Below are 23,856 nucleotides of genomic sequence, written 5' to 3'. Positions count from 1 at the left end.
GTTATCGCGTCACGAGCGAAAATGTGACTGACCTTTTGGAGCACACACCCCGTACTTTGGCAACTTAGTTTGTATAACTTTGCGGTTCACTGTTTGTTAGTGCTCAAACGTCGTCATACCAGCACTGGACAGCTGTTTCGGCCTATTAGGGCCATCATCAGCAGTGCGGAGGCAGGCAAAGTTTGAGCGAGTGGCCTCAGAAGGTCACTGTTTTGTAGTTGTTTTGATGGTTTAGCAAACCTTAGCAAGCATTTTTGCAAAGTAGTTAGCTGCTTGTTCGTGAGTAAGAACTGAATCAGATGGCAGATTTTGCATTTACATGTACATATATGTAATCAGCTGTGCTGTGACTGTGCCAAGTAGTAATGGAAAAATCCCTAAAACAACATGAAGGTTCTGATAGCTTGTCAACGTTTCAAGACGATAGATTTTCTTCTAAAAAAAGGTCTCTCCAAAACGCAAAAATCATCTTTTCGTATTTTGTTTGAAGTCCCAACTGAGTACATGAGTATACAGGGTGTCCCAGAAAACGTGTCATTGAATTATAATAAAAAAACTACACCACCTAGAGTCGTGCGGTCAATGGCATTTGTTCTTACTGGGTTTTTGCCACCTCCTCGTGTGAATGTCGTGTAACGTAAATTTAATTATGTAAATTTTTGCGAGCTTAAGTCGGAAATTTGCCTAGTAAAGGTCACTTTTTTACCCCACCAATTTGAAGAGCGTGTCTAATTTAGTCAAATTAATGATAATTGACAAGGATAATCAGAAGCTATCCCATCGGAAAAAATAGCCGTACATCATGCTCTACGGAGGTCGCACAGAATAGCGCACGATGAATTTTTCAGCGCAATCTTTGTCAGTCCGACGAAAGGAGGTTGGAAACCCAGCCCTCCCCGACATCGCAGAAAGAGATAAAACAGGCACGGCTTATCACGTCCGACTTTCGCTGGGATAATGCTTTCCCTCTCCCAATTTTAGGAACTGTTACTTTTTCTACTATCACTCTGTGGGCTGGCTTCGGAACCTCCTTTCGTCGCACTGCGAGCGATTGCGCTCAAAAAGTCATCGCGCGCTATGGTCCGGTGCTCCGAAAAGCATGATATTCAGCTATTTTTTCCGATGGGATAGCTCGTGAGTATCACTGTGAATTATCATGAATTTGAGTGAATTCGGCACGCTCTTCATATTGGTGGGGTAAAAAAGTGACCTTTACTTGGCAAATTTCCGAGTTCAGTTCGCAAATATTTACATAATTAAACTTGGAGTACATGACATTCACATTAGGAGGTGGCAAAAACCTAATAAGAACAAATGCTGTTGACCGCATGATTCTAGGTGGCGTAGTTTTTTTATTATAATTTCTGGGACACCCTGTATACAGGAAAGTGCTATAGAAAAGTACTTAAAGTACTGTACAGAGTATGCAAGTTGGAATGTACGTAAAGTAGGACTTGAGTACTTGGTACTTCAGGTACTCCCGATCACTGACCTACCTGCTCTGAATTCTGGTCGTGTAATCTCGGCAATAGCCATCACCGCTATGACAGATAAGGAGGCCGATAATGTCTACGATGTACTCGGTGTTTACCTCGAAGCAGAGAGACGGTTGCTTGAAGTGCTAAGGAGTTGCTGGCTCCAGATTTCTGGATTCAAGATCTATACCTATTTTGCTTTCATTCATCCAACTGAGTCCGGCATGTGCCTGCTGCAACGTGGTCTGAGGACGAACTAACTTACTTACGACGACGAACTTAGTGGAATCGCTGGACACTACGCATCTAGACTTGCTCAAGGTAATGTGGTTTGGTTCTCTCCGATTCATGTTGCAATCCAAGTTACTACCACAAGTATAATCAGTGGCGTAGCCACGGGGGGGGGGGGCTAGGAAGGGGGGCTCGAGCCCCCCCTACCTGCCACGGACCGACCCACACAAAGCGTGCAAATCCGAGAACATAATATATTGGGGGGGGGGGGACCAGTGTGACGCTCGCGAAAGTTCTTGCAGTTCATGGCGTCTATCTAAGAAGCACTCTTGAATGGTTTTCAAAGTATGAGCTTTTCAAAATACTTCCAATCTCGTGACACCACCTCATTGGTCATGTCAGCTTATACATGTAATCGTATTGTGAACGTCCTTTTTTTAATCCTCAGTTTACAGTGTGCACAAGTATGTGTGTGTTGTCGACACAGGACCAGCGGGGGGGGGCGGAAGGAGTTTTCGTATCGAGCCCCCCCCCCCCCCCCCCCATACCTTGGAGGTCTGGCTACGCCACTGAGTATAATGTACAAGATTATGAATGGTTCAGAGCAGTATGGAAAGATTTGATGCCTTTAGTATTCAGAATTATACTTTTTTTTCTCGCGACGTGCCTGCACTCTTAAAAATGAACGTCACCAGAGCACACTCCTACCCAACACTCTTAGAAATGAACTTCACCGCAAAGCACGCTCCTAGCCAACCATAATCTCTTATGATTCCGGCCGCTTATGAAAACGGGAGGCGTACGCCTTTTTTGTGACAATTATGAACAGCATAAGTGTCACAGAAAAGGCGTACGCCTCCCGTTTTCAGCAAATCAGGGCAGATAAAGATATCATTCGAGATTATGGTAAGCTAGGAGCGTGCTATGTGGTGAAGTTCATTTTTAAGAGTGAACCATTATCTCGAGTGGCATCGTTCTTCCCCCTGAATTTCTGAAAACGGGGGGCGTACGCCATTTTTGTGGTATTATGCAGTTCATAATTGCCACTACAAATGGCGTACGCCCCCCCTTTTTTTCTTCAACTAGAGGTAGAGAACGTTGTCATTCGGGATGATGATATGCGATATGCTAGGAGCGTGCTATGAGGTGAAGCTCTGTTTTTAGAGTGCGGCTAGGCATGTGCACGCGCGTGCTTTTTTTCTTCTTTTTTTTTTCTAGGGGTCTTATGAGGTATAGGGTAACCATAACAATCAATTTCAATGTCTATCGCATAAAGGTCACGCTGTGTCACAGCCACGTTTTGCACGGACTAAAATATGACCAGATCAGCTATACACTCTTAAAAATGAACTTCACCGCATAGCACGCTCCTAGCAAACCATCATCTCAAATGATATCGTTATCTGCACTGATTTGTTGAAAACAGGGGGCGTACGCCTTTTTTGTGACACTTATGGTGTTCATAATTGTCACAAAAAAGGCGTACGCCTCCCGTTTTCAACAAATCAGGGCAGATAACGATATCATTTGAGATGACGGTTGGCTAGGAACGTGCTATGCGGTGAAGTTCATTTTTAAGAGTGTAGGCTGTGATGATACCTCGTACGTTTTAGTCAGTTCCTTGTCACGGAGAGTTATTTCCCAGAACATTAGAGGAAAGGGTACAGTTGAGCAAGCCAGGTTTAAAGCAAACGGTTTCGGCTTAGAGGTTTGATAGCACCGTTATAACGAGTTAAGAAGATTGGAGTGTCGGCACCGTAAAAGTTAACGGGGGTAGTCCGTGTACGCCGACAGTGGCTAATATCTCCCCTCTAGACCATCCTGCATTTTAAATGCCCATGAGCTGCAACTTGCTAAACGGCCGTCGGGACAGCATCGCTTGCGGTGATGTTTCCGGGCAGATTTCCCATTAAAAACTTGCTAAAAGTACTTTGCATACCCAGCAGTTTTCTTTATAAAGCGAAATCGTAATTTCGACAGCTCACGAACAAAAACGTTTTGATATGCTGCTTCAGTGTCAACAAAATCTCCCTCTTGAAATTATTGACCACTTGTTAGGAATATGCAGACATATACGTTGCCGTTGTATAAAGCTTTGCATGACTGGTGCACGAAGCTGGGGTCTATCGCCGTGTATGATTGCAAACAAGTGAATTAGAGGCTTCTGAAGACGCTGTGTAATTCTCTAAATGGCACCCTGCTGTGATGTCGTAAAAAATCGAAAGAAAAAAAAATGTCGTAACTATAATGAAATAATGAGTTAATTGAGGGCAACACAAAAAATCCCTTAATACCCCTGTCACATGGAGTTCGTTCAATGATAATCGAGACCAAAGACAATTGAACGCGCGCGTAGCGCGATCAAGTGTGAAACGTGTGAATCTGTGAGGCAGCATTGGATGCAGTGCTCTTTGAGGAGTTGACACGTTCGACGCTGGGCGATTGAACACTGCATTTGTGACGGGGGTCCGTATAGGGGACGTGTGTAGGGGATTTTTGCAAGACGGGTTGCAACAATATACAAGCGTTTCCATTGCGTATCCCAGTAAACCACAAATCTCCTTGGGATGTGCCAATAAAGTCACAAATGTCGCATACGTCCGGGACGTCCGGAGGACGTCACATGGATGTCTAAAAATTGATAAAAAGTTTGTCGCATTTTGAACGTCACAGGAATGTAAAAAAAATGAAGATTAAGTTTGTAGCATATATTGGATATCACAGGGACGTCAAATTGATGTAGAGAACGAGATTTTGGGATACTCTTGCTTTTCACCTTCATTTTGTCGTCTCATATGTTATTTCAGAAGCATTCTAGCGTCTCATTATGCAAACAAGCTATAACACAAATTGAGTAGCAACAGAAGGCACTAAGAACATTTATTTGCCCACGCTGTAACATTTTTTTTCTTTCTAGTTTGTACTGCTGGGAATTACTCGGTACGGTCTGCTTTGTAGGAAATGTTACCTCCATGAAGCACACTCTTCACGAGACGTTTTTTTTATACTGAATAGGTAGGAAGAAAATGGCGACACGGCGTCGACCAACTTACGTCGAAATCGAAGGCCTTCGTCTCACAGCAGACTACCGGCCAGAATTTGTGCAAGAAGCTTTACGGTTTATTCCAGAACCGGGTGACATATTCCTGGTCACCTATCCAAAGTGCGGAACGCACTGGCTGTCCCAAATCATTCAATTAATTCTGCACAAGGGAGAGTCTGCCGACAACTTCTTTCAGGCCCTGTCTTGGTCTCGCATACCGGAGTTCCTCGGAACGGACGTCCTCGAAGACGCGCCCCGACCACGTTTTATGAAGACGCATCTGCCATTTACTCGCCTAAACTTTAGCAACGTCGCAAAGTACGTGTACGTAACGAGGAATCCGTGGGATTGTTGCGTCTCTTTTTACCATCACACGAAGACCTTTCCCGCTTACCACTGCGAAGACGTCTCCTTCGACGACTACTTCGAGATGTTCATTAAAGGAGAGACAGACCACGGAGACTACTTCGATCACCTACTTTCAACGTACGCATTGAAGAACGAAAGCAACGTGTTCTTCCTAACATACGAGGACCTGAAGAAAGACACCAAGAAATGGGTTCTGAGGTTAGCGGGCTTCCTCGGCGACGAATACGCGCGAGCACTCCGGGACGAAAATGTACTTGGACAAGTTTTGGAGAAAAGTACCGTGAGTTACATGAAAACCGTGTACGAAATGAGCGAAAGTAACCTGACGAGGGCATTTGCGCAAGAAGAGTTACCGGAAGTGATCCGGAAGATCTGCGGGCAAGTCCTGACGTGGAAAGGGGACGGCGCTAGATTGGGCTTTGTGCGCAAAGGCGAAGTTGGTGGGTGTAAAGCCTATTTCAAGCCTGATCAGTGGCAGAGACTGTGGGAGAAGTTGAACGACCGCTTGGGTCACACGGACCTAATGAATTTGTGGGACTGGGACAGTCTTCGTTGTAACGCGGTCGCAAACGGAACAGCCAATTCTCTGGACAAATAAATTCGAGATGAATGTATCGCTTTCCCTGCTGCTCCTGTTGCGTGCTTTTGTTAGACGTGTACGTTTGGTTTCTAAATGTCATGAATTACGTGGGATTTATGATGGACGTTGGCCCTCCAACGATATTTAGAAGCTGCTCTGGCCTCTGTACTTCTCTGTTTATTTTTTTCTGTTTTTTCATTCGAGAAAAATTCTGCGAGGTCAGCAGAATGACACGGCCATAACGAACGTGGTGTAAGGAAAGGGAGACAGAAACCTTACTATGTATTTCAATGAGGAGCAAGCTTGGATGCACGGTATGAATTCTGAATGAAAAATTCTACAATACTCTACAATATTACATTACACAGTTTTATACACTACCTTCGACGTTGTATACAACGCCATAAAAGGTGCAGTGCCCAGCTAGTAAACCCTAGTTAAAACAAGCGGTAGAACTGTGTGTGTGTATGTGTGTGTGTGGGGGGGGGGGGGGCTAGAGCAATAAGATATCAACCGAATCCTCAGAAAGGTGGACAACTCCACGATACTTTTACAGACTGCGGCTGTCTTGAGCAGACAGGGTGCCACCGCGAACTAGAATAACTTTTCATGCTATCGTATTAGTAGTATAGGACAGAGCAGAATGCGCGAAATTGCGAGTTGGCGACATAACAACATATATACAGGGCATCCCAGAAAACGTGTCATTGAATTATAATAAAAAACTACACCACCTAGAATCATGCGGTCAACGGCATTTGCTCTTACTAGGTTTTTGCCACCTCCTCATGTGAATGTCGTGTAACGTAAGTTTAATTATGTAAATTTTTGCGAACTGAAGTCGGAAATTTGCCAAGTAAAGGTCACTGTTTACCCCACCAATGTGAAGAGCGTGTCTAATTCACTCAAATTAATGATAATTGATGGGGATATTCAAGGGCTATCCCATCAGAAAAAATAGCCGAACATCATGCTTTTCGTAGCACCGAACCAGAACGCGCGACGACTTTTTGAGCGCAATCGCTCTCAGTTCGACGAAAGGAGGTTCCAAACCCAGTCCACAGAGTGATAGTAGAAAAAGTGACCGTTCCTGAAATTGGGAGAGGGAAACTGCAATCCCAGCTAAAGTTGGACGCGATAAGCCATACCTGCGTTATCTCTTCCTGCATTGCAGGTGTGGGTTGGGCTTCCAACCTCCTTTCGTCGGACTGAAAAGGATTGCGCTGAAAAATTTGCCGCGCGCTACCTCCATAGAGCGTGATGTTCGGCTATTTTCTGATGGGATAGCCCTTGAATATCCCTGTCAATTATCATTAATTTGAGTGAATTAGACACGCTCTTCACATTGGTGGGGTAAAAAAGTGACCTTTACTTCGCAAACTTCCGACTTCAGTTCGCAAAAATTTACATAATTAAACTTACGTTACACGACATTCACATGAGGAGGTGGCAAAAACCTAGTAAGAACAAATGCCGTTGACCGCATGATCCTAGGTGGTGTAGTTTTTTATTGTAATTCAATTACACGTTTTCTGGGACACCCTGTATACCAACACGAATGAGCTGAAATGATGCTCAAGCACGGTCACCTGAGCATGAGTGAGCTGATGTTACGCTCCTGGCGAATGGGCGAACTTGATTGCCATTCACGCACCGTGAACTGAACATGAGCAAATCACGTTCATCCATGAGCACCAAGTATGAGCGGCGACATAGGACTGATGAGCAAATGAGCCCGAGTGAGCATGAATAAGCATGACTCAGGACTGGACTTAAGTGGTGAGCAGACAACGCCTAGTGGCTCAAAGAGATAAAGGCGCACAGCAAACAGTGAGCACCAGGCATGTGCTGTCTATATGGAGTAAGAACGACAGGGGGTGCAACTCCTTATAAAAGCAAGCGGCGGCGCGCGGAGATAGAGACAATATCGGAGAGAGTGAAAAGGCAGTTTCCGACGTCCCGCGACAGATGGCGCAGCACTGGAACTAGAAAATAGAAACGTATGGGAAAACCATGCACTCTTCGAGATTCACGGCAGCTTCCACTGTGCCTGACAGATATAAATCTAGTGAGAAGCGTGTATGATGGTCGTATTTACAACGCATATCCAGGTGCGAGCTGCTTGGCGTGCTTTCCTTTTCGCAGTCAACGAGGAACAAGACCAATTTGTTGGTTCAGATGAGCAGATGATGCGCCACGGCGACTGGCGGGCATGCCGAGGAGGGAAATGGAGGTCGGACACGAAGAACAGACAGAGCAGCCAATGACAGCCAAGCCGTAGCATCACGTGACAACAAGATTTTCCCGCTCTGCGCTACAGATGGTGCAGCACTCCAGTCCTCCTCTGTATCGGGTCGCGAAAGAGAGTGAATCATTCCTACTCCATCGGTGCTGCCTCACTTGACCCTCACACTGTCTCACTCTGAACCAATTACAGTCACATCAGCTCCACCATCCTCACATAAGCTTCACACACTTTGCAACCTTGGGATGCCAGAGCAGAAGAGCGAGAGGAAGAGCACCCTGAGATGTGGAGTAGCCAGAGGGGGAGGGTGGGGGTTTCGGGGGTACAAACCTCCTGAAATCGCACCTTTGGTAATGCATTTGCGAGAGGGAAATGAGGGTGAAATCCTCCCCCCCCATGTAAAGTCCCCATAGAACCGCCCCCAGAATATTTTTCTGGCTTTGCCACTGACCCTGAGAGCAGAGCAGCAGATGATCGAGAACGAGTCAGCAAACAGAACTGAGCAGCGAGTGAGTTACCATGGGTGAGCAAATGGAGAGCTCAGTGGGAGATGAGTGAGTATTATTGAGCAGGAGTCGTATTAAAGGGGCACTAAAGCACAAACGTTTATGCTCACCAAGCAAAAGAGGCTGTTACCTCCAGAGCAACAAAAAAAAGGAACAGGATCTATCCATTACATCATTCGTGAGTTATGAGAAAGAGAAACCGCAATTTACGCTTTCTCACTTTTTCTCCCTCGCAAGAGGACCGACAATGCAGAGTGGATTCTCATTGATCCCCTCAAACGATTTGGCCAATCATCGTGGGTGACAGTCTGAGGGGATCCAATCACAGGACTCTCTGCATTGTGGTGCTTTTTAAGAAGGGGAGAAGTAGGAAAGTGATAATGGCGATTTTGTTCGCGCGCAAATCACGGACGACGCAACGGAGGAATCCCATTGCTTTTATGTGGATGGCTCAATGTCAAGGCAACAGCATTTTCATTCCGCGAGGATGCATTTTTACAGTTCAGTGTCGCTTTAACAATAACACAACTAAGGGAAGGGGCACGGAAATCAATCAACCTGAAACAGGACAGAGGCATCCACAAAGAAAGCGATATCTTTACCCATGGCAATGCGGGTGTTTCACTTAAAGTGATAAAAAATTCTAACTGGCGACGTACTAGCTGGAGGATTGTGGGACTTTCGGCAATTACCTTCTGGAATCTTTTGCTGCCATTTAGGAAGGCTTTAGACAATTTTTAATTGAGGGAAATTAATTTTTTCTATCGAACTTCGAATATTGCCAAGCGAACCTCACTTTTTTTTAAAACAAATATGAAGCCCTCAACAGATAACCGCAGACCCAACAAAAACTATGCACAGTATAGCAACAGAAATAGTAGAACAAAATTAGAAAAAGCGCGCACGGAAGGGGCGGCGAGAGGAGGAAGTGTTCCTGCCTTTTGTTTTACGTTTCTTTCTCCCGCTTTGACCTCGATGCTGGTGACGACCGTCTTATCACAAAGAAAGCAAAACAAATGAAGGACACAGAGGACACTTCCTCCTCTCACCGCACATTTCGCGCGCGCTTTTTTGCGCAATAAAGCAAGCGGGGCTATAGCAGCACTTTTACGAAGTTTTGTCGACTATTTCTGTTGCTATACTGTGCATAGTTTTTGTTGGGTCTGGGTTATCCGTAGAGGACTTCATATTTCTACAAAAAAAGTGAGGTTCGCTTGGCAAATTTCAAAGTTCCATTGAAAACTAAATTATCCTCAATTAAAAATTGTCCAAAGCCTTCATAACTGGCGGCAAAAAATTCCAGAAGGTAATTGCCGAAAGTCCCACAATCCTCCGGTGAGTACGTCACCAGTTTTTTATCACTTTAGGTAAAAGAACCTGTAGGTTGAAAAAAGATGTACGTACACATACTGTGGTCATGAACAGAATGGAAATTGAACGCGTTTCACAATTACCGCAGCTTTCAATTCTCATAGAACCCGAAAAAGTATCAAGGCGCCATCCAAACACAACTTGACAATGTAATACAACTGAGTTACCATGTTGCACAGATCAGACATCCGCGCAAGGGGCGGATCCAGACACTCAGTTTGGGGGGGGGGGCGGTTTCGTTGTCGAAGCGCGTGGTGGGAGAGAGAGTAACCTAAAGTTTAACATGATTTCAAGGGCGATCCAGTAACTTGTCTTAACCTAACACTAAAGACCCACATCGGACATCTACACGGACTAGCCACTTTCAGGTAGCCACACGTTCGAGTAGACGTCCAACTTTGTTTTGTGTCGAAGTGTATTTTGAACCCGTTGTTTTTATTGTATAGGATCATGATGAATGTGATAGAAGCTGATGAAAATAATGAGGATGATGGGCGGTTGTGGGGGAATTACTCGGTGATGGAAGTGAAACCTTCCAAACCTTCCAGGAGAGAGCGACAGCTTCTCCGGAAGGCTATCTTCCTGCACCCGAGGTGCACGTACTGGGGATGCGGTAGAAGAAGTTTAGAGTTTTTCTAAATCCTGCACCGCGAAGCAACTGTGGCTATGAGCGAACGGCAGGACAGTCTCGAGGTACAACACTCCTGCTACCACGATTGTCTTACCCCGACGCTCGTCCGTGTGGGCGAGCGCCAGGCCGTAGCCGATGATCGAGCCAGTCGCAGCTCATAACGAGAGCAGAGTGACCCCACGCTCCATTGTGGAGTAAAGTACCATTAAAACAATTGACCACCACGTCCCTTATTGTCTTTGTTGACACAGGGTACCTCGATATTTCGACGCAAGGTGACTACAGCGGTCATATTGAAATTATCTGCAGTAGAATGTTCTATTGCAGAGAATTTTAATACAAGTGTCTGCTCTCGGACAAGAAACACACGCAGAACTTCAACACAGCACTCTGGCCATTGTAAAGTCTGTAATGGTGAAGGCTGCAATGGTTGGCTGCATTGCCAACCATTGCAAAGGTTGACAATGCGAAAAGCGGGGGGCGTACGCCTTTTTGTGGCAATTATCGTAACTGCATGAGTGCCACAAAAAAGCGCATGCCTCCCGTTTTATACAAATCAGGGGGAGAACGATGGCATTGGGAATGATGGTTGGCTACTGACTACTAAAGCGCTACTTCGGTACATACAGAGTGCTGCGACGAATAGGAGAGCTTGACTACGAAGTACTCCCTGAACGTACTCCTCACTTCTTCTTGGCGGCCCACGTCCTGAAATTATTCGCTCGTACACCTCAAGAAGTACTATTCACAATAGCTTGGGCTTCACGGAACCAGAGGACTATTGGAAACTCCCTTGCCCAAAGGTGTAACCAGGGAAAAATTGGCGACTCCATCGCACGGCGGTTCCCCCGAAGATTTCGGACCAGAGGAATATCGCCGACTACCACGCAAAGAGGACACCCCAACCCCGCTGCTCCAGGGCATCCATAGGCTACACCCTAGCCTGGACCGGCCTCCGAAGGTGCCGCGAAGAACATCCAGCGTCACCGACGAAGGGCCTCCACGGCGTCGAGATCCGCGTTTAGGAATGGGGCAATCGGCAGTGCCACACTTCTTGTTTGATAACGACGGCATCACGCGGCCGACATCAAGAGAAAGTATAATCGGCGCTTTGTGAACTTTCTTGAGCAATGTGTCTGTCGCGCGAGCTATTTACGCGATGCTATGACTGACGCCATGCTATGACTGATGCGCACGCATTGACTGACGCCAAAACGTTGACGACGCGCGCGGTCTCTTCTCGATTATTTCTTGTTGGGTATAAAATGATTGTAAGCCCATAGCCGGACCATTCGAAGAGTCAAGTATGCTCTTGTCCTTATCTCAGCAATTAGTTGAATAAAGCGTTCGTCAGTTGTTCATCAAGTCGTCATCTCTGCTTCATCCGTGACAATAGGTAATTCTGTCTAGGTATGAGCGTGTCATCCTGTGAAGCTCTCTTACAAAAGTGTACGTCATTAGGAATTATTAAAATGCCAGAGTCTTTGTATAATGTCCTCTACCACCCGGCTTTTACCAGTCATGCAGTTGTTGATCGTTCGATAACGACACTGCTGCGATATTCTTTGAGGTATTTGCAATAGTGGCCGAGTTAGAGTCATTTTTACACCTTAAAGCCATCCAAAGGCTTCCAGTTGATATTAGAGACAGGAGTAGATTTAGTGACGGCTCTGATAAATCCAGAAATGATTTGCTTTTACATGCATAGTATACAAAATATATGCCATGGTCTCATGTGATTTTGATTTGCTGAGATAGATTAGATCTGGAGTGATTTCATTCTTATTTCGTCATCATCCTGGGAACGGCAATCTGTCTTCTACATCATCTGCATTCGGAATCAAGCTTCAAGGTTTCTTTTATTAGTGTCAAGCGAAGAATACAAGATTCAATTGGACCGTGAGGGCGAGCCCTGTAATGCCCTTGGATGTTCGTTGCTAAAATGAGGATTCGATGTATCCGATTTGTATCGTCAATATATACCATCAAGTTTATATCATCAACACACATAATATGACACAGGTGAGTTCGATACCGTAAAGTACGCTGATCAACAAGACGACACCCGCAGAAACTCTGTTGACAACCACTACAGAATCTCAACCGCACAGCATGCCATAGCGCAACATCCCATCCCGCAACATCTCGCAACATCCCATAACTTCGAATTACATTATTCTATGTTGTACTGATTTGTTGAAAACAGGAGGCGTACACCGTTTGCGACAATTATGCAACTGCGTTAATTGCCACAAAAAGCCGTGCTCCCAAATCAGTAGATAACGGTATGATTCTGTGCAATGGTTGGAGCACAGCTACGCAGTAAAGTTCTGTCTTCAGAGTGTAGTGTATAATGGGGTTTTATTTCTTCGGTTACAACGTGGGGAAGGGGGTTGGGGGGGTTATACGCACGTTCGGTATATTGTGAACTGTGCCAAACCCAAAACAGATAAGCGTATTATTTGTTTGTACAATACAAAGACGTTCGACACCTACGTCTCTAGACATTCACGTGTTTCGTCAGGCGGACCTTCTTGGATCGTTCAACAACATGATCAAATTGTGTGACTGCGAGCGCCGTCGCGACATTCATTGTCAACACTTTGTCGGCTGGCGAGGACCCATCGGTGGCTTTCCTCATTGTCATAAGTGTCCTTGAGCTGCTTAACCAACGACAACCCACCCCATTCCAGCAATTGACAAGACAGAACGACAATTATCGTGACTCGCCTCTATCTTCTTTCATATAAAACAAACGACATCTTCCAACACACTGCTCTCTTCCTTCACAACAACCAGAGTGTCCTTACCCACCAAGCAGAAATGGTCTGCCAGCGAGCTGTGCCGTTCGTGCTTTTGATTTCAGCGATACTGAGTACCACATTCGAGCCCGTAACAACTGCAGAGATCTTTCATGCCGTCCTATCGGGAACAGAGACCCCGACATCAGGAAGAGGATCTTCCCCTTCCATCTGTCGGGCAAAGCCGGACAGTATTGCCCTGGCTGGTCGTTCCATGTGTCCTTTCCTGTACGCAATCGACACGGACACAAGTCGGAAGCCAGTCAATATCACCGTTGCAAGATGCCGCTGTGCAAGGCACCTCTGCTCTGATTTTGGGTCCTACGAGTGCACCGAACTCTCATATCCGATGGTCGTGAAGAAGAAGCAAGGACGGAGATGGGTAGACCACCTCCAAGTTGTCTCTGTCGGCTGTGTTTGTGCTTTACCGCGCAGCCGTCGGGCCGTCAGCGGCAGCTACATCCGGCCAGTAGATGACCTGGAAGTCAGCACTGGTCCAGCGATAGCATATGTTTAGAGGGGCTGCATGACTGGAAGACTTCATATATTCGGATGCAAAGAACGGAAATATGTACGCCCTTGTATGTACAGAATTTGTTGCTGTCCTTGCAGTTTGTCTCGTTGTGTCGTCGCCTGCATTTAGACTACAGAGCACGAGTGCTTGTCGGTGCCAGTGATAATTCGTGGTCCGGCTGTAGCAGTTAGAGATGCGAAGCCCCGAAAAAAAAAAACCCGGAAATTTTGGGGAAAAAAACAGTTCTTTTTTCGTTTTTTTTCCTCGTCTCCGGAAAAATAGCCCAAAATTTACGGGCGACAAAATTCAAAAATGTAAATTTTCGTGCCTTTGATGCGTTCCAACCCGCCAACAGTGCCTTAGGTGCCTGTAATCCGCCACCAACCACCAACTTAGAGCTCCGCCTGGCTGCTCCAACCGATCGCCATCGCTTTCACATAATGTCTGAGTTCTGGTCGGTGTGGACGAGTTGTTCCAAATCTTCTTCCAATTCTGTCTGAAATTCATTTATTCAAATTTTTCGGAAAAAAGAACCGTTTTTTTCGAGCGATTCAAAATTTCCGGAAATTTTGCATCTCTAGTAGCAGTAGCGTGTCCGGAGATGTGCCTTACCATATATTTCTTAACGAATACAAAGTAGACGCACATATAACAATGCGCATATGTATACATATACAGCTTTCGTAAGTGTAAAAGCGAAATAAACGATACAAATCTCTAATGTGGGTGACGTGCCGTCGTCACGCGGCAATGGTGTTGCTGTCTTTGCTTCTTGGTCATTTCCTCTATACGTTACCGTAATGCGAGTAATGAACTCGAATACTGTCTGCTTATAAACAACGCGGAAATAGCAGAGTCATACCACAATTAGGGACGACACAGACACGCAAGTTTCAAACGTCCAGAAATTAACGAATTCAAACAACTCAGGGAAAAGAGGTGCTGACTCCAGAAGACCCAGGTTCGATTCCTGGTGTCATCACTTCTTTCCCCTGGTTTGTTTGAAATTGAATTCATTGTCTGCTTGTTTCGCGTGCCGCGAATCAGGCTGTGGGTATTAATTTGAAAATGAACTTTGCAACAATAGGTGAACGCCAAGAGGCAAAAATTTTATCTCTATATACCCTGTTTGCGCACAGAGGAATATAAACTAGGTACGTAATCTTATCACACATAAGCGAACGACGGGTGCAGTTAGATGTGTTGTTTTGACCACGCCACGTTGGCCGTCGAAAAGATAATAATTCGGGGTTTTGCGTCACGAGGCAACTGTGAGCGACGCCACAGTGGTCGGTTCTGTGGATTAATTTTGCCCAACTGGGGGTTCTTTAACGTGCGCCGAGATCTCAACACATATAACGTCCCTCCGCGCAAGAGGGCGTGCCTGAGCCACTTGTACCCTTCCACCAAGTTGCCACCGTCCTCGGCCGCGTTTGAATCCGCGATCTCGGGATCTGTAGGCAGACACACTACCGACTGAGCCACCGAGGCCGGTCCGTCGGTAAGAACAAACAACTTCATCGTTGAGGAGTTCCATCGCACGGGGCGATACTCTACCCCGTTGCCGACGGACTATATGATAATGAGCGACACCAGTGTCTGAACCGAGACAAAAAGAGAGGAAAGTAAAATAGATGGTACACTCTTACAACAGAGCTTCACCGCACAGCACGCAGCTAGCCAACGATCATACCGAATGGCATCGTTCCCTCACCTGGTTTGTTGAAAACGGTAGGCCTACGCCTTTTTGTGACACCTACGCAGTTATGCGAATTGTTACAAAAGGCGGACGCCCGCGCCTCCTACAAATCAAGAGTGATAGACATACCACTCCCTGAAGCCCCCGGCTCCAGCCCTTTCCGTCTAGTCTACGGCCGGGATCCTCTGAGTGCCGTCAACTGGCTCGATACCGGACCTACGAGCGCCAAGGGCATGCTAAACGCTGCTACGACGAGAGCAGACTTGTGCGTAACGCGTTACTAGTAATTGCGTTACTTGTAATCAATTACCGTTTTGAGTAATTTTTCGAGTAATCAATTACTTTACTGTCAAAGCAATTTTTCGAGTAATCAATTACTTTTCTGAGTAATCGATTACTCAGTAACCGATTACTTTTCTGGCAGAGATTAGCTTATCTTTCAGATGTTCTGCCCCAAGTCAAGCCCCTGGTGCCTTCAGCCTTTGTTGGGCTGTTCTACTATAGCAAGCGGAGGTCATTGTAATAACGCTCTGGAATTTCAGAGTCTCTCTCCTGGGTCTCTCTCCATGGTACCTGAAGCTTTAGAGGTTTAGTGAGTCATGGGGAAGTTCCAAGCAATGCTCTTCCACAATCGGGTCAACGTCTTCCCGGGCGTACAGATCTCCTTGTCCTACGTGTTTTTGTTTGTCTTGTTATTTCAGCTGTTCCGCTGTTGAACCTTTTTTTTTTTTTCTGAGGCACACAAAGACGGTTATAATTTGCGTGAATGCAGAGTAACGGCCGAAGTAACGCGTTACTTTTCTACTCGTTACTCAATTACATTTGAAGGCGAGTAATTAGTAATGGTAATCAATTACTTTTTCCACAGAAGTAACGGTAACGGTAATCAATTACTTTTTTCGAGTAAGGGGCACAAGTCTGGACGAGAGTCACCGCGATGTGAGCTTTGAAGTCGGCGACCAAGTCTGGCTCTGGGTTCCCCTTCGCAAATCGGGCTTGTGCGAAAAGTTCGTTTCCCGCTACATCGGTCCACACCACATCGTCAAGCGCGTTTCAGACATCAATTACGTCGTCGAACCTATTACCGTTCGTTGACCGTCGTCATCGGGGAATGGAGACTGCCCACGTCACGCGGATTAAGCCCTTCGTACCTGCCTAGCATAGAAATCATAAGCAGAGGCTAGAAGCAAAGGTGGCGCCGGCTCTGCGTCAAAACGAGGAATGCGCCATATTGTGGCGGCCAGTGTTGCCATGCGCCAGTGCTGTCTGCGCGCTGTCGTTGGCAGCTCGGTTTCAATGGTGAATATTGTTACTGTAATCAATTTACGAGGAAATAAATGTGCAGTAAGCATAAAATAAACATGAAGTAAGTAAAACTGTGGCCTTCCCGGGCTGTAATCACCTGTTCTAGAAAGTAAAGGCGGCCTTTAGTGCAAGGGGAAGCTAGCAGAGATTCGGTTCCGGAATTGCCGGCAGCCGGCCGCGGATATCGACTAAAGCTAATTACGCGGAGTGCGACTTTGACGCTCACTGCATCACAAGAAACAATGCGGCTGAAACAACTGACCAGACACCCTTGACTAGAGCGTTGGAACATGTGGAATTAGGGGAAACGCCGACGGAGTAATGAAACGATTGAAAGACTGGTTTGACCCTGGGGATGGTAATTCTGGCGGTCCCTCCTTTGTGGGACTGCCGCCACAGCCGAAAAATATTTGTCTCTCCCGGAAGAGCCTCGTAAGCGCACAAACAAACATACCGCCTCAGGTGCATTCGGTCGTCGCTAAAGACATGGGGCCCTGACACCACAGAGATCATAAGGATGATTCCTTATGATTTCTATGCCCGTCACTCTTACGTTAAACTTTTGGGTGCGGCGACTTGTTTTCTTTTCTGTTTACACAATTAATACACGTTGAAAAGACAACATATCAAAAAAGGGGAGTGTCACTGGAATAGCAAAGACAGCAGAAGATTACATAATGTGAATTGGAATGATTTACGGGCTCGGCGCCCCCGGGGAATGGTACCTCACAGCACAAGCTCGCCGAGAATTCTTTGGGGCTCTGACTTTCTTTCTTTTTAATGTAATGGCCTGCTTCCTGGAGATGTGGATTACAGTTTTGAAGCCAGTGCAAGGAAGCTTCCCAGGCCGCAGGATCGTGGTGAATATTGTTCTTCAATGTACCCCGGCAATACCCACTATTCCCACTGTTGTTGTCATGTCAGCATTTCTTCATTTGTAATAAGGTGTTTGGTGTTGGCTGGTGGACTTAAGAATCTTGCTGCACTGTATCTGGAGTTTTGCTTCCCGAATTGTGTTAGTGCTTCGAGCACAAATCATGCCCATGTCATGCGCGCTTCCAAAGTGTCACACAAGACTCCATATCTGGAGTATCTTTGCACAGGTGAGTGTCATTATTCACTAACATTCCCTAACACCTTTATTGGAGACATACAAATATTTCTATTCATAGGCGATGGAAATTGTTGAGGTGCCATAGGTCGTACTTCTGTCAATATTACAGGTTTCCCCACCATGACCCCATACTTTTGAGACAGTGGTTTCAAAGTGTATCTGAGCAGTCTTTCCAACCTTCTCAAACTCAAAGGATATGTTCCAAACACTTCGAGCCCTCATGCTCTTACTTTAGCCACAACAAGAAATGGCTGAAGCCAGGTGCTATCCCCACTATTTTCTCCTGGAAACAGGACAGCAGCACGGTAGTATACTAATTTCATTTTGTGATGCAGAGTGTTCAATACACACTTTCGGGGTATTGGCAGCGTTTGCAACTGGTCGGAGGTCCATGATGTTCATTCTACACTTGTCCATGAAATATGCAGGAATGACACTCGAACAAGATGTGGTACATTACAATTTATTTCATATGCAAAAAGTGGTATGGCCTTTGAATAACAAGACAGATGAAAGCAAATAATGGAGCAAGAATGAGGTCGTGTACACACACGATGCCTGTCGAGAAAATAATTACATACATTTGTTTTCTTACTTACTTACATAATTACATCTTGTCACCTCTGGCAGGAGTAGGCAGTAATAATCAAGATTTTTATTATAGTACAAGTAAGTAACAGTTCCAGAAAAGTACTAATGTCAGATATATGCAATAGCTATGACTGAGGTGTAACTAACGTGTAAGTTCAAAATCAATACCTCAATTTCGAGCATTATACAGTGAATGCTCTTTCAGTCAAACGTCACATTAGCTGAAACTTATGGTCAACTCAAACACACCATGGTGCACAGGGGTATTCACTCTGTTGTAGAGTGCAGTCCACTAGTCGAATTACTGCTTTGCTCAAACAAGAAGTGCTGGTGACTGGCTGTTGCAGTTACTAAACGTTTACTGTAGCACACAGTAAACTGCACCTAAGAAATAGGTATTACAATGAATAAGCAAATACTGAAAACTGTTTAGTTGTACTGTGGTACAAAGCTTTGCTATTAATGCTTGGCTCCACACTCTGGTGGTACCTTCTTCTGAAGGTGATGAAGCGCTTTCACCTGTTTACGAGGCACGGTGCCACATTCATGTCATTCCAGAGCAGATGACTGCAGTGTCCACAGCCTGTGAAATTATGATTTAAAAAATTGTGAAAATGAGAAAGCGCAAGCAACAGATTTGAAAACACAGTCTCTACATGCATATACGTGCGGTGAAATTCCTTCAAGTCAAAATGAATTGAGCAGAAGTCTGTTTTGGTTAATCACATTGTCATGAACAATGTAGCATAACTCTACCATAAAGTCCACTACATAGATCAAGAACATCTATTGGACCACTACAGCTCTGAGCCCGAACATATCATCTCAGTGGTGATAGTGATCATGAAGCGGTTCCTGCTGTTGAGGCTGTACGAACTGTCCCGCAAGATAACAGAGAAATCCCAGAAGGCCTACATCATGAGCAAGCTGACAAAACAAGTGCTCTTCATGAACCAGTGAGGCGGAGGTCACGACAAGACCAATAAACTAGTTCAACCAGTCATGTTCGTTACATGTGCAAATTCTCCTTTAATATTTAGGCACCAAGCGTCCTACGTTTACTCAAAATTTATGCTACAACAGCACCTATTAAGGGCTCCCATTTTCCTGTGTCTGTGCGTCTGCTTAGTGAAGAACGTCGAGCTCAATGGAGGTCACATATCAACCCAGATCACCGGTCATGCATTTTTCAATATGACAGAGTACCTTACAATATCTAAACTTCTTGTACAGACCAAGTTATATCGGTACAACGCACTGAAAATTTGAGTATTGACGTTCCACCCCCGTAAGAAATTACGCAGCGTACCAGCGTACACGTTTACAGACAGTATTTGTCATGCTAGCACAACCTGCGGTTGAAACAGGTATACCAGACCTTGTATCGCCAACTGTAGGTATACGAGACCTGACATAAAAGGCTAGCATGACGTTGCAGCGTACAATATTTAGGGAGGCACATTCGGGAGGCAGAAAAACGAATACGCACCTGCACCCTGCACCAGCTGCATTTTTTTTTTTTTGTGGATTGGCTTGGTTATCTGGCGCTCATGCACTTCCGGTCGGCTTCAGCTACTACAATATGGCGAAGCCTGCGCTTTGCCGTTGAGGTGAATATGTGTGCCACTTGGAATTCAACCTCATCCTACGATGTTCACAATGATTACCTCGTGTAGAATCAGGGCCGGCAATAGTGTGTGTGTGGGGGGGGGGGGGAGTAAGTGGACATATTTGTCTTTGAAGCGGGACAATCACGGCAATGCAACGATCAAGCAGCGTTCCGTTTACATTTCTACAGTTCCTCTGTTCCTACAGTTCCTACCACCTCTCTTCTCTGTGCCACATTCCTTATTCACAAAGGCATTATTGAATGAGTATTTTCTGTATTTTTTTTTTCTCAGCTCAGACACCTTCTGTTCATAGATTTTGAACAGACACCTTCTGCTCATAGAAACGTAAATTTCTGATGATTCTTGATTTTCTGTAATTGGGTGACACGGGTTGGTTTAGGTATTAGTTCCTCGACAATTTCAAACACTCTGAATGTATTAACATGTATTAACATGTATCGCTACATATCCGAAAATGGAAAATACTGATCTCCGCGGGAACGACATCAGTTGATTTTCAGAACATATAATAAATCTCAGTGTGTCTCTATGTGCGAAACTTATTCACACCAAAGAATTCCAAGGATACCTTAACGTGTCGCACACAAGCTGCATTCACACACTACAAGCAGCGTGGAACGGGATGTATAACGAAATCCAAACGTAACCAGAAACTCAAAATACTGTAGCGAAAATTTTGCCACCTTCTTGTAATGTGCCAAAACGGGAGAATCATCGACTGACATTTTCCTTCCTGGACATTAAGGCGCTACCTCTAGCATACATTAAAAACAAAACATCACTGCCAATTCCTAGGCAGAACCCTGCACTGACTTCAAGCGCGCCCCGTTTTCAGCAGTTTATCAAGTTTATCAGCGTGACACACCAGCACGTGCACATCTTTCTTTCCCTAGAATTTGCGCCGTACTGCTTCAATTTCGCCTACCGCAGGTACTCTGGGGTTCTCCACGTTGCTCTTTGCACATAGGGCCACGTGACCACGAGGGCGCGCGCAGCGTGAGCGAGCCGAGCCCTTCGTAGCCACCTGTCGGCAGGCCCGTCGGCACGACCCGTTTGCAACCGCCGTTCAACACACCAGTCCTTCTAGCTCACCATAGTTGAGGAGGAAAGTCCCTCCGTTCAACTCCTTTGCTCTCTCCCATTTTCCTCCTCAGGCCTTCGCTTCTAGTCTCGCTTTATGATTTCTATGCTGCCTAGAGTTCCTCCTGCAGTCGCCAGGTTGGCGCCTTTTTCGCCCGTGGAAGCTGTGGGCACGACTCATCGCCATCGCCGGACCCGCGCTGGAACTTCATTCGAATTGAACGCTTTCACCGCCATCTCCGGAATAAACCTTTCTTCCCTCTGCTCTCCCGAGCCGTCTTCACACTACACTCTTAAAAATGAACTTCACCGCATAGCACGCTCCTAGCCAACCATTATCTCGAATGATATCGTTATCTGCCCTGATTTGTTGAAAACAGGGGGCACACGCCTTTTCTGTGACAATTATGAACAGCATAAGTGTCACAGAAATGGCGTACGCCCCCTGTTTTCAACAAATCAGGGCAGATAACGATATCATTCGAGATAATGGTTGGCTAGGAGCGTGCTATGCGGTGAAGTTCATTTTTAAGAGTGTATGTACACTGTCAAAACAGAACTTCACCACATAGCACGTTCCTAGCCAACCACCATACCAAATGGTATCATTCTGTGTCATGATTCGTTCAAAACAGGAGGAGGAGCCTATCTGGGACAAGCATAATGTGTCCCAAATAGGCGCCTCCTCCCATTTTCAGCAGATAAGGACACAGAGTGATATCATTCGGAATAAGGGTTGGCTAGGAGCGTGGTATGTGGTGAAGTTCTGTTTTAACAGCGTACAATGGTTGGTCTTCAGCGTGCTTTGTGGTGAAGTTCTTTTTTATGACCGTATACTGCTTGCGACGCGGTTGTCTGGAAACGCCTGTTATGGTTCTGCATATTTCCTTGGTCGCCCTCGGAAATGTTGCTCCAATATTTTATTGTACTCTCCAAAAAGGGAGTGATATATGTGGCAAGGAAAGGAGTTCAAGTACACCCTTTTTTTAAAGAGTGCACGTGCTTTTACTCAAAATAAATGATCTTGCAGCACCTGAATATTTGAGATGGGATATACCACAGGGTGCTGACTTCAGACAAGTATGTCGCAAGCAGTACAAGGGAAGACCTAGTTCAAGGCGACAAAAGTTCAAGACAAACAACAACGAATGGAGAGCGGAGGAGGTTCATCGCCAGAGGCGATACTCTACCCCATTGCTGGTGGGGATGCGGGGAATAAAATAATGAGCCCATTTACAGTAACGATCGAAGTCCGATGATGTCCAGAAATGTCAAAAGAGCTTTGAGCGCAGAGCGTTGCTGGGCTGGACTAGGCCAGGGACCAAGCAATTTGGATAAGGAGAAGGGGCGAGAGTCCAGCTGACTAAGAGACTCGGAGAGTGCGGTTCGGGAAGGTTGGTAGTGGGGGCAATGAAGAAGAATGTGCTCCAGATCCTCAAGGGCACTACAGTGGCGGTAGGTGGGAGAGTCAACTTGTCTCAGGCGGTAACGCCACTGAGCTGTAAAGGCCACATCGAGTCGCATTCGGTGGCTTAATGCAGCATCTTGACGAGAGGTGTTTCGAGGCGATTCCATCAGACGAAGGGAACAAGTCAACGAAAGGAACATCAACGAAGTCAACAGACGAAGGGAAAGAAATAAGCGACTCTTCGTTATCAATGCAGTTCAGCGCACCATTCGACTAGCTCGCACGACTGCGAACCCCCTGCCAGGCACATAAAGGTGGACCATTTTGAAACACACCGCAATCAGCAATGCAACAATGCGCATGAGCTGTGAATAGAGGAGGAGGAGGGGGTCCCTGTGGAGATGGAACAGCAGGAAGATAGAGGAGTTATATAATATGGCCACTTGAACTTTGCCGATATCTGCAAGTAGAAATTGCCGAAAATCGCTGGGAAAACCGCAGATAGAAGTTGCTCCCAATATTTAGCATGACATTTGATCCAACACTCTAAAAACAGAACTTCATCGCATAGCACGCTGTGCGCAAACCAGTGCCAAGAATGATAGGGTTATCGCTTGTGATTGGAAGACAGAGGGAGGCGTACGCCTTTTTGTGGCAATTTTCGTATATCTAAATTGCCACAAAAATGCGTACGCTCTTCGAATCAGAGGCGATAACCGTATCAATCGTGGCAATGGTTGGCGCACAGCGTGCTATACGGTGAAATTCTGTTTTTAGAGTGAACGGACGGACGCTGTACCCACAAGCTCAAGCACGAAATCCGCTGTGAGCAGTCATGGTTAGTCATGGAATGGAACTATATATAAGGATGTTTCAGTTTAATCCCCGGGATAAATAATTCGTGAACGGGTGCACCAATCGAAGAACCTTCTTTTTTACAAGTATCTGCCCGATACCACCTACAAGCTGCGCACCGTGTGAGTGAGGGGGGGGGGGGCGCTCATTATTTAAATAAAAATTCAAATGAGTTTCGTGAAAAAATGTAACTTTTAAACCAGGGCGCTATCGGCATCAAAATGGGTACTACCCCTTTTGGGACCTTCAGTGGACACCTTTTAGAGAAAAATCTGCCACCGAAGCGGGTCATTTGTTGCAGTAATTAGTTTGTTTCGGTTTACATATTTTTGTCGCGGCTGGTCGCGGCGAAGCGCAAAAGGGCGTAATTCACTGGTGTAAATCATTGTTGTAGGGACGTAATTCAT

The 23,856-nt window shown here is 45.7% G+C and overlaps 1 protein-coding gene across 1 annotated transcript; it reads left to right on the top strand.

Moving 5' to 3' along the window:
* The first annotated feature begins 1,575 nt into the window (after positions 1–1,575).
* Positions 1,576–5,746, top strand: LOC135397686 (sulfotransferase 1C2-like). The gene is made up of 2 exons (XM_064629294.1): positions 1,576–1,796; positions 4,722–5,746. Exon 2 carries the CDS (start codon positions 4,733–4,735, stop codon positions 5,714–5,716), a length of 984 nt encoding a protein of 327 aa, XP_064485364.1. The 5' UTR covers positions 1,576–1,796; positions 4,722–4,732; the 3' UTR covers positions 5,717–5,746.
* Positions 5,747–23,856: the final 18,110 nt, after the last annotated feature.

This window comes from Ornithodoros turicata, chromosome 6 (genome assembly GCF_037126465.1).
Source record: "Ornithodoros turicata isolate Travis chromosome 6, ASM3712646v1, whole genome shotgun sequence".
NCBI classification, from domain to species: domain Eukaryota; kingdom Metazoa; phylum Arthropoda; class Arachnida; order Ixodida; family Argasidae; genus Ornithodoros; species Ornithodoros turicata.
The sequence above is the reverse complement of the archived record's forward strand: the minus strand, read 5'-3'. Positions and strand labels throughout refer to the sequence as shown.